General features: G+C 54.8%; 1 protein-coding gene across 1 annotated transcript; it reads left to right on the top strand.

The window, feature by feature from the left end:
* The first annotated feature begins 5,386 nt into the window (after nt 1-5,386).
* LOC116835267 (peptidoglycan-recognition protein SC2-like) lies at nt 5,387-9,279 on the top strand. The gene is made up of 4 exons (XM_032797974.2): nt 5,387-5,450; nt 6,462-6,663; nt 7,634-7,752; nt 8,185-9,279. Exons 1-4 carry the CDS (start codon nt 5,399-5,401, stop codon nt 8,367-8,369), a joined length of 558 nt encoding a protein of 185 aa, XP_032653865.1. The 5' UTR covers nt 5,387-5,398; the 3' UTR covers nt 8,370-9,279.
* Nucleotides 9,280-10,606: the final 1,327 nt, after the last annotated feature.

Below are 10,606 nucleotides of genomic sequence, written 5' to 3'. Positions count from 1 at the left end.
CCTCTCCCAGCCAGGGGGATAAAGATTGTGAGTCCCCAGCATGCCCAGGGGATGCAGAGGGAAATGTCTGGCTAATCTGAATTTTGCCCTTTAGCATCTTCTGTTTTCCCACTGCCCCATAAAAGCTTTTTTCCTTCAGGCGCCATCCAGCGAAACACCCCGAGGGGTTGTTCCCTGCTCTGGAGTGACTGAGCTTAACGCACTGAAAGAACGGCTGCGATTTTAAGCAAATGAAAATGAAAGTGCAGTGAATCTTCGCATCTGCATAACAATAATCGGCTGTGGGTGTGAAATGGGAGGGGTCAGGGAATTACCCCACCTTCAGCCAGGGTAAGTAATACCCAGCTCTCGCACCGTGCCTTTCTCTAGCAGAGCTTAGAGTACTTCATAAAGCATCATCCATTTTTATACAAAGGGAAACTGAGGCACAGAGCGGGGTGACATGCTCTGATGAGTTCCGCAGGTTGCAACTTGGAACCAGGGTACCGCTGAGCACTCTGTCTCACCAGCGTGGGCTCCCTCTCCCACTATGATGTTGTGACAAGCTGCAAACCTCTCCGCGTACTGTACTTACACAGACATCCACAGGCAGGGACACACAAAGCTAAGTTTCAGGAATGCTTCTCCTAGCCACTCATGAACTAATGATAGAGAGACTCCAGCCAATTCCCCCAGTTCCCCAGCCTAGGATCTCAGGCCTGTACTGTTTTGCCCGGGTCAGAAGCTGACCAGTGAACGTTTAATACCCAATCTACCCCTCCCTCAATGTGGACAGGACATGCACCAGGTCTTGTTCCTGAGCAGATTTCTCAAGCACTTCAACTTACACTGTTGTAAGTAAAATAGAAAACAGGTTTATTAACTCCAGAAAGACAGATTTTAAGTGATTATAAGTAACAAGCGCACAGACCAAAGTTGGTTAACTCAGAAATAAAAGTAAAATCGCAATCTGAGTTCTATAAAGTAGACAGGATTTGAATCAAGCAGCGTCCCACCCTGATAGATAATACAAGCAGATTACAGATCTTCCATCCACAGGCTGGAACTTTCCTTCAGCCTGGGACCTTCTCATCCCCATTCAGTCTTTGTCCTCCAGATGAGTTTCCAGGTGTTGAGTTGGAGGGGAGGGGCGAACGAGGCCAAGTGATGATGTCACTTCCCCTCTTGTATACTTTCTTCCAGCTTGCTGGAAAGACTCTTTGCTATGATGTGAGTCGAGCACTCTCTATTATCTGTGTACTGTCTCTGAGACCTCTCCATGGTATACGGTTCCTGGGATAGTCTTGGGAGTGTGGATTCCTTCAATGGCCCATCAGCAGAGTCTGACTCCTCCGTTGTGGTACTGAAAGGCTGGTTGTGGGTGTTCCCAACCTCACAACATATTTCAGTAACACACACATAGCACAACTTCATAACTTCCCATCCAATGATAGCACATACGATCCAACAGGGTATTAACATTCAACAGATCAAAATGATACCTCCCAAGGCACACTGTGTACAAGACATATCGTAATGATATCACAACGGCGAATATGGGGGCTCCAGGGTGCCGCTTTGAAGCACAGTATGTCACACATGCCCACGGTAACCCAGCAGGCCATCTACAACACACAGGGCTCCTGAGAGCCACGCCAGTGCTCTACCCACTCAGCCACGCTCTCTCCAACTGTGGCTACATCGCCCTTCACTTCTGCATGCCGGGGGTGTGTCAAGCTGAGCTCAGCTGTGGCCCAAAATCCTGCCAAGAGGCGTCAGAAACGGGCGACAATTTAAAATCTGCAGACTTTGTTTTATTTGTAATTTCAAAGGTCTAACCACTAGACCCCCACTCCTCTCCCAGGTTCCCATGGCCCCAAACAGCTGTTGCAAGAGCCCTGATGCAAGAACCTGCCTTCATCTTAAACAACCTGCCATCATTTTAAACAACTGCCCTTTGTCCCCTCCGCAGTGGCATTCCTCCCCCTGTCCTCCCCCACTCGGAGACCCCGGCATCCTGCCACCGTGACGGTTACGGGGAAGGGAAGCAGGGGAAGCAGCAGCCTCCAGTGAGCAAACCACAAGATTTTTAATTTAAACCCAAATATTACGAAATGACAAGCCAGGAAAATGCAGACGCCTCCCCTGTCCACATGACAGCCACTTCCTTCAGCTTGTTTCATTGGTCCCTATTTGCCCAGGCAGCATCCCCTGCACCTGGAACAGGATCAGGTTTTGGGGCCCAATTCTCAAAGGCACCTAACTCCCCTGGCATGAGCACACCCAGGGATCCAGGGGGACAGAGGCGGAGACAGCAAAGGCCACCTTCTTCGCACTACTGCACTTTCAATAGAAACTTTTCTTCCTTTTTAAAACAACTAACAAAATCGTCCAAAGCCCAGGACTTAGTGGTGATGGGGGACTTCAACTACCCAGACATCTGCTGGGAAAATAGCACAGCAGGGCACAGATTATCCAACAAGTGCTTGGAATGTATTGGAGACAATTTTTTATTTCAGAAGGTGGAGAAAGCTACTAGGGCAGAGGCAGTTCTAGATTTGAGTCTAGAGGTTCTAGAGGCGGTTCTAGATTTGATTTTGACAAATAGGAGGAACCGGTTGAGAATTTGAAAGTGGAAGGCAAGTTTAGGTGAAAGTGATCATGAAATGGTAGCGTTCATGATTCTAAGGAATGGTAGGAATGAGAAAAGCAAAATAAAGACAACGGATTTCAAGAAGGCAGAATTTAGCAAACTCAGTGAATTGGGTAGGTAAGATCCCATGGGAAGCAAGTCTAAGGGGAAAAACAATGGAAGACAGTTGTCAGTTTTTCAGGGAGACGTTATTAAGGGCCCAAGAGCAAACTATCCCACTGCACAGGAAAGATAGACTGTCTGGCAAGAGATCACCCTGACTTAACCAGGAGATCCTCAATGATCTAAAACTCAAAACAGAGTCCTACAAAAAGTGTAAACTCGGTCAAATTATAAAGGAAGAATATAAACAAATAACAGAAGCATGAAGGGACGAGATTAGAAAGGCCAAGGCACAAAACAAGATTAAACTAGCTAGAGACATAAAGGATGACAAGAAAATATTCTACAAATACATTAGAAGCAAGATGAAGATCAAGGACAGGGTAGGCCCATTACTCAATGGGGAGGTGGTGGTGGTGGAGGAATAATAACAGAAAATGTGGAAATGGCAGAGGTGCTTAATGACTTTTTTTGTTTCAGTTTTCACCAAAAAGGTTAGCAGTGACTGGACGTCCAAGCCAGTGAATGCCAGTGAAAATGAGGTAGCATAAGAGACTAAAATAGAGAAAGAACAAGTCAAAAATTACTTAGACAAGTTAGATGTTTTCAAGTCACCAGGGCCTGATGAAATGCATCCCAGAATACTCAAGGAACTGACTGAGGAGATATCTGAGTCATTAGTGATTATCTTTGAAAAGTCATGGAAGACGGGAAAGATTCCAGAGGACAGGAAAAGGGCAAATCTAGTGCTCATCTATAAAAAGGGAAATAAGGACAACCCGGGGAATTACAGTCAGCTTAACTTCTGTGCCCGGAAAGATAATGGAGCAAATAATTAAGCAATCAATTTTCAAACTCCTAGAAGCTAATAAGGTGATAAATAACAGACAGCATGGCTTTGTCAAAGAACAGCTTACTTTGCCAGGGTAACCTGATAGCTTACTTTGACAAGGTAACAAGCCTTGTGGGTAGTGGGGAAGCGGTAGACGTGGTATTCCTTGACTTTAATTTTGATGCTGTCTCCCATGGCCGTCTCATAAACCAACTAGGGAAACGCAATCTAGATGGAGCTACTATAAGGTGGGTGCATAACTGATTGGGAAATCATTCCCAGAGAGTAGTTATCAGTGGTTCACAGCCATGCTGGAAGGACCTAACGAGTGGGGTCCCACAGGGATCGATTCTGGGTCTGGTTCTATTCAATATCTTCATAAATGATTTAGGTAACGGCATAGAGAGTCCACTTATAAAGTTTGTGGATGATACCAAGCTGGGAGGGGTTGCAAGTGCTTCGGTGGATATGATTAAAATTCAAAATGATCTGGACAAACTGGAGAAATGGTCTGAAGTAAATAGGATGAAATTCATTGAGGACAAATGCAAAGTGTCAGGTATCAGAGGGGGAGCCGTGTTAGTCTGGATCTGTAAAAAGCAGCAAAGAATCCTGTGGCATCTTATAGACTAACAGACGTTTTGGAGCATGAGTTTTCGTGGGTGAATACTCACTTCGTCAGATGCAAAGTGCTCCACTTAGGAAGGAGCAATCAGTTGCACACATACAAAATGGGAAATGGCTGCCTAGGAAGGAGCACTGCGGGGTCATAGTGGATCACAAGCTAAATATGAGTCAACAGTGTAATTCTGTTGCAAAAAGAGCAAACATCCTTCTGGGCTGTATTAGCAGGAGTGTTGTAAGCCAGACACGAGAAGTCATTCTGCCGCTTTACTCCACGCTGATTAGGCCTCAGCTGCAGGATTGTGTCCAGTTCTGGGCACCACATTTCAGGAAGGATGTGGACAAATTGGAGAAAGTCCAGAGAAGAGAACAAAAATGATTCAAGGTCTAGAAAACATGAGCTACGAGGGAAGATTGAAAAAAATGGGTGTGTTTAGTCTGGAGAAAAGAAGACTGAGAGGGGACATGATAAAATGTTGGGATGAAGGTTCTGCCCCTGGGATCGCACTGCCAGGCCAGAATCGCTCCCTCCCACTCTGCGCGCAGTCTGTCGGGCCTGGTGCTGCTACAGACCCCTGAGCCCTGCTGCATGAGCCTGGCTTGGTCTTCAGCAACTGCAGCCCCTGGTAGAATCCCCCCCAGTCCTTCCTCCTCGGTGGCTGGGACTCCCAAACAGCATCAGCACGACGGTTTATTGACCAACTTCCTGGCCTCACACACACACACACACACAGACACACACACACCCGTAGCCCTCCCAGGCGCTTATACAGAGCAGCAGGTGCTGGTGCTCGGAGCTCACTCTGCTGCCAGCTCTGCAGGAATCCAAGTGGGCACATGCCAGCCCCCCCCTGCACCCTACAGGGTGCCAGTCTCCATGGACCAGCTCTGCTCCCAGCACGGCTCTTCTCCCCGCAGCCCCAGCTGGGCAGGTGTTATTACAGCCGGGGCCAGCGCCAAGGCTGCTGCTCAAGGGGCAGCCATGGGGACCCAGGGAGCTCAGGGGGAAAGCGGGGTCTGGGCAGGGCTGGGATGCTGCCCTCAGGTGACAGGTTGGGCTTGGACCCTGGTGCAGCCTGAACGCAGGAGGATCTGCTACCCAGGGGCTCTGGGGGTGTTTGGCTCCGGCCCAGCAGTGCCCCTTCCTGGGGGTGTCAGGCCGGCTGTGATGGGTGCATTTCCCCACAGGGCTGAGCAAGAGGAGGAGGATGCTGCTGACACAGGTTATGTGGTTCTCAGCGCTCTGCACCGCGGCGCTCGGTGAGTCGGATCCCCCAGGCCGGGGAAGGGGGAAGGGCTGGGAATCCCTGACACAGCTGAGAATGGAGGGAGCAGAAACCCACAAGTGGGAAATTAATGATGGAGGAGCCCGACTAACCTGTCCCCTGCCCTGACACCTGGGGCTGGACCTGCCCCTGCAGAGCCAAAGATACCCATTGTCTCCCATCCAGCCAATCCCTCCATGAGGCAGGGCTGGATCGTCCCCTGCTGCCCGTTCCCAGACCCCTAGAGTTCATCAGCCCAAGGGACAAGGACCCTCACCCTGCCCACAGGGAGCTGACCCTAGAGTGTCACACACCTTTGCTGGATCCTGCACTTGGCCTCAGTGACATCCAGTGGCAGTGAGTTCCACTGGCTGATTTTGCACAATGAGCCTTTTCTCAGGGTCAGGTCCAGTTTCTGGGACACTGGGCTGGATCCTTCACACCCTGTCTCTGAAGGGACCTGGCAGGAGGGACAAGGAGCTCAGCAGTGGGAGACAACAAGCACCAGGGGCCTGAAGAGCCTCCCAGATGCAGAGAGGGCAGACAGGCTGCAGCGCAGAGGAGACAGGCTGGAGGGATGCAAATGACCGGAGGGGGCAGAGGGGACAGGCGGGTGCTGAGCCGCACACCCTGGGCGGGAGCTTCCCCAGCCTGGGCTGAGTTCAGAGCACCAACCTCACCTGCCATCTCCAGCCCAGCCCTTGCTTGGCCTCCCTCCAGCCTGGCCTGGCTCCCTGTTCGCCCCTTTGCTGACAGCGCCGGGTGCTGCTGCACAGCGAGCAGGCTCCCGGCCAGGCCTCTCTCCAGCCCCGTCACATTTAACTCAGGGGCTGCACATCCTCCCTGCACCGTGCACAGCCTCTGCTGGCCCCCACCCCCACCCCATTGCCACGGCCCCAACCCACTCAGAGCACCAGTCCTGGGCCCAATCCTGCAGTGTGGGCTGGGGCAGGTGGGGGGCACCCGCATTAACCCAGCCCTTTCTCCCCTCCCCCGCATGGCACAGGCTGCCCCACCATCGTCACCCGCTCCCAGTGGAGGGCCCGGGCCCCGAGAAACAGGGTCCAGCTGAGCACCCCAGCGCCCTACGTCATCATCCACCACACGGCAGGGAGTTCCTGCACCTCACAGGCTTCCTGCAGCCAGCTGGTCAGGGGCATCCAGAACTACCACATGGACTCAAAAGGCTGGGCCGACATTGGCTACAAGTGAGTGGGGCGACGTGGGGTGGAGGCTTCCCCACAGCTATGGGGGAGACTCAGGGCCACTGCCTCCAGGCAGACACAGGAGGCAGCAGAGACCACACTTGGGGGAGAGCTGGGGGAGGGGAGGTGTCTCCATAGAAGAGATTTTATTTTTATATCTAATATTTTTGGCTGAAAAGAGGGAATCGGGGAGGGTGCGCTCAGAGCCCCAGCTACGGTGGGGGGAAATGGGGGGCCACAGAGCGCCCTGGCATGGGGTGAGAATGGGACCCTGGCTTAAGGGGAGGGGCAGGGGGGCACAGAGTCTCTGGCAGGGGCAGTTTGGAGAGGGGCTGAGGGAGTCCCTGAAGAACAAGGGATAGATGGGATGGGGAAATCATGGAGCTGGTGGGGGGATGGAGGGCCGCAGGGAGCCCCTGGGCTGTTCCAGGAGCTCGGCCGACAGACACTGTGCGGCCTGCGCCCTGCTCGCCTGTGACACTGCCCCATGCCGGCGTTATCGACGCCTTTCCCTGGGGCGGCCTGATGCCCCGGAATGAAAACCAGGCTGGAGATTTTGCTCTCTGAAATGTTTTGAGATGGTGACGTCGGGGGATGGAAACCCAGCTGGGAATTTCCCGTGGGGCAGCGGGTCACAGCGCTGTTCTCCTGCCCCACATCTGGGCCGCCTACAGCCCTCGCTCGCCCCCCAGCTGTGTCCTGGAGGGGTCCAGGGTTGTTTCCATAAAAGGAGTTACACACTGAGCCACCTAATGGCCAAACGGTGCAATACAGGTTAGCCCCCGCCCCATTCATTCCCTTGCCTCAGTGGGTCTTTATCTGCATGGCAGAGGATTGAGCTTCTAGCTCTGATGGGCCCAGGTTTAACCCAGGCAGGGCCAGCGATAACCGTGGGGGAGCTGCCAGGAGTGACGGGGAGGGGAGGCTGCGGCCGACGTGCCTGTGCGGGTCTCACACTGCGCTCTGCCTGCAGCTTCCTGATCGACGGGGACGGCAGAGTCTACGAGGGCAGAGGCTGGAGCACCATGGGGGCCCACGCCTATGGCTGGAACCATAAGTCACTGGGATTCAGCTTCCTGGGCACCTTTTCCAGTACGTGGGTCCCGTCTGTACAGATCTCTCCAGCTAGGCCCCGAGGGGAGCTGGGAATCCCTCCTGCAGGGCTCCCACCCACACCTGCTCTCCCCTGCTGACCTGACACCCAGGGCAGGGGGCTAACCGAACTGGCCTCACCACCATCCCGCTGGGTTCCAGCACTGTCAAGCTCCCCCTCCGTGGGCACTGGGTTGGGTACGGGGCCAGGAAAGGGTGGGGGAAGGGGGAAGAAGAGGGACCTTGGCTAAGCAAATGCAGTGGGGGAGGGGAATGCAATACCTAATATAATGTGGGGGGGAGGGAGAGTGACCTTGACGTGGCCAATCGAGAGCATGGGCAGAGGGGGGTTATTTATTCAGGCCACAGTCACATCCCCTGAGCAGCAGATGGGCCAGGGTGAGATTAACAGGGGGCTGCTCTGTCCTGCAGGCAGAATCCCTAAAGCTGCCGCCCTGAATGCCGCCCAGAGCCTGATCCAATGCGCCGTCAGCAGGGGCTCCCTAAGCAGCAGCTACACCCTGACGGGGCATCGCAACGTGAATCCGACCGAATGCCCCGGGAACGCCCTCTACAGGGTCATCACCCAGTGGCCCAGGTTCAAAGCCAAACCCTGAGTCCCTGCAGCCTCGGGGCAGCCCCTGCGCATGTCGCTGACCGCGCCTGCGACTTCTGCCTGCCCGAGCAGCACCTCCATCCCCCAGCAGGGGGCAGCTTTGTGCTTCTCGCCCACCTGCTGCCTCCTGGGGCCCAGAGAGCAGGGATCTGAGAGTTGGGGTTACGCTCCCATCTCCCCTGGGCTCTGCTGCCCTTCCCCCCAGGGCTCAGATTTCTAATGGCATCTGGGAGCCACCTGTCGCCCCCAGGCTGCTTCCTTCAGCAAACACCAGGCTAGCCCCTCGCTGCCACCCAGGACTGGCATGTCAGTTCAGCCCAGGCCCTGAAATCTCCCAGAAACTGGTCGCTATTTACCCCACCCCACAGAGGGAACCCAAGTGTCCCCGAGCCCTGACCCTCAGCTCTGCCTGGCCTCCGTAAGCTCTGGCTCTCAAAGCTTTCAGCTCTAGCACCTTTCACCCTGAGAGTATGTTCCCGCCAGCCTCTCTCACTGAGGGGGGCAAAGTGTTTGGATCTTCACGCAGCAGGTGCCTGGGAAGGACCCGTTGGGTGGCTCACAGAGTCCCACAAAGGTGTTTTTAATTCAAGTGCAATTTGCCTTTAACTCAGCGCCCCTGTGGCTTAGTGCTTGCTTTGCTTGGGAGCTACTGAGCAGTGAGAATAAACCAGCTTCTAGCACATGAAAAGTTGAAGCGCTGTGAATCATTTAATCTCCTGTTAAACCATAACCACCCCCCGCTGCTGGGCTGGGAGAGCTCAGAGGGCGAGATTATGGTCTGTCAGAGTGGCACTAAAATGCCCCCTTATGCCAGGTGCTCTGCACACAAAGCGTGAAACAGACAGTCCCTGCCCTAAAGAGCTCACAGTCTAACTAGACAGAGGGTGGGAGGGGAAACTGAGGCACAGGGACAGGAAGAGAGACTTTTCCAAACTTACAGGCCAGTCAGTGGCAGAGCAGAGAACACACCCCATGGCTGCAGTCCAGTGCTCGGCCCACTAGGCTATGCTGCCTCTCAATCCAACAATCAGGAAAATAAGGAAAAACTGGAAAGGATTATGGGAAACAAGGGCCCCAGCCTGTGGGCACAGGGACACCACAACCAGCCATCTCTGGGACAAAAGACAAGTTTCTAGTCTGCTCCTCACCCATCCCAGGCCTCCCTGCCAGGCCCTGGCTGCACTGCGGTGACACTATGGGTCGGACACCTGCCCTGGTGGCAGCCATGGACTCTCAGGCTTAGGTGACAGGACCCTTCTCACCAGCATCAGACCCCCTGCCCCCGCCCCATTGCAGTCACCCCCCGCCCTGAGCTGGCCTGCAAAGCCTCTTGTCTGGCCACATCTCCCTACCCAGGTCCCCCTGGCTCACCCCAGCTTCGCCCTCTGTCACTGCTCTAAGCCCATGGCTCCCCCTGCAGCTCGGTCCTGGCTCCTCATCAGCGTGGCTGGTCAGTGCTGCCCCAGCTCCTGGCTCCGGGCTGCTCCAGCCCTGCTCTGCCCAACTCAGCAGCTGCACTCCCCTTAGCTCTGCCCTGCCCTGCCTCAGGCAGCCCCCAGGCTCCTGACTCTCTCATTGGTCTGCTTCCCTGTCAATCGGACTAACATAGAGCATTGGCAGCTCCCCATTGGCCCTGGGCACTGTCGGTCTGAGGATCCTGATTTCTCTGCGGCCCTTCCCCTTTCTCCTGCCGTTGGGATAGGGCAGCCGCGTTGCTGAGCTGCGATTTTGAGCTATTGGTGGCTGCCAGTGGTCATGGCTGGCAACTAGCCCAAAGCACTGCACCCTGCGACGGCTCATTAAATCCCACAGCTGGCACTCACCAGTACCCCCGTGCCCGGCAAACATGCCCCATGGGGACAGCCCGGCCCTTCCTACGCGTTCTGGCTGCCAGACACTCCCCACACCCCGATTGATCCCTCCTCTGCACCCACAGCTGCCGGATCCCGCCTGCCCTGGCCCGGCCCACCAGGTAAGCAGAGCCGCCAAATGCCTCTTGGCTGAACCGCCTGCCCTGCCGTGGGACCTCAGAGTCCAGCCAGAAGTGGTGACCGGCTAGGTCCGGGTGGCTGTCTGCCCTGAGAGGGGAGAGGCTGGCAGCGAGGTGCTGACTGTCGGGGTAGCCGTTGTGTCCCAGGCCTGCGCCAGCCACCCTGCCAGGGAGTGTGACACGGCCCCCGACCTCGAGAATGAGGCTGCAGGTATCCCCAAATACCCCCTGCAACGCCCCACAAAGCT

The sequence above is a fragment of the Chelonoidis abingdonii genome, chromosome 11, assembly GCF_003597395.2.
Source record: "Chelonoidis abingdonii isolate Lonesome George chromosome 11, CheloAbing_2.0, whole genome shotgun sequence".
Taxonomy (NCBI): domain Eukaryota; kingdom Metazoa; phylum Chordata; order Testudines; family Testudinidae; genus Chelonoidis; species Chelonoidis abingdonii.
The sequence above is the reverse complement of the archived record's forward strand: the minus strand, read 5'-3'. Positions and strand labels throughout refer to the sequence as shown.

Coding starts and splice junctions, on each gene's coding strand:
- LOC116835267 (XM_032797974.2), top strand. CDS start 5,399: ATGCTGCTGACACAGGTTATGTGGTTCTCAGCGCTCTGCACCGCGGCG. Junction 6,664..7,633: donor TGGGCCGACATTGGCTACAA/GTGAGTGGGGCG, acceptor CTCTGCCTGCAG/CTTCCTGATCGACGGGGACG. Junction 7,753..8,184: donor CTTCCTGGGCACCTTTTCCA/GTACGTGGGTCC, acceptor TCTGTCCTGCAG/GCAGAATCCCTAAAGCTGCC.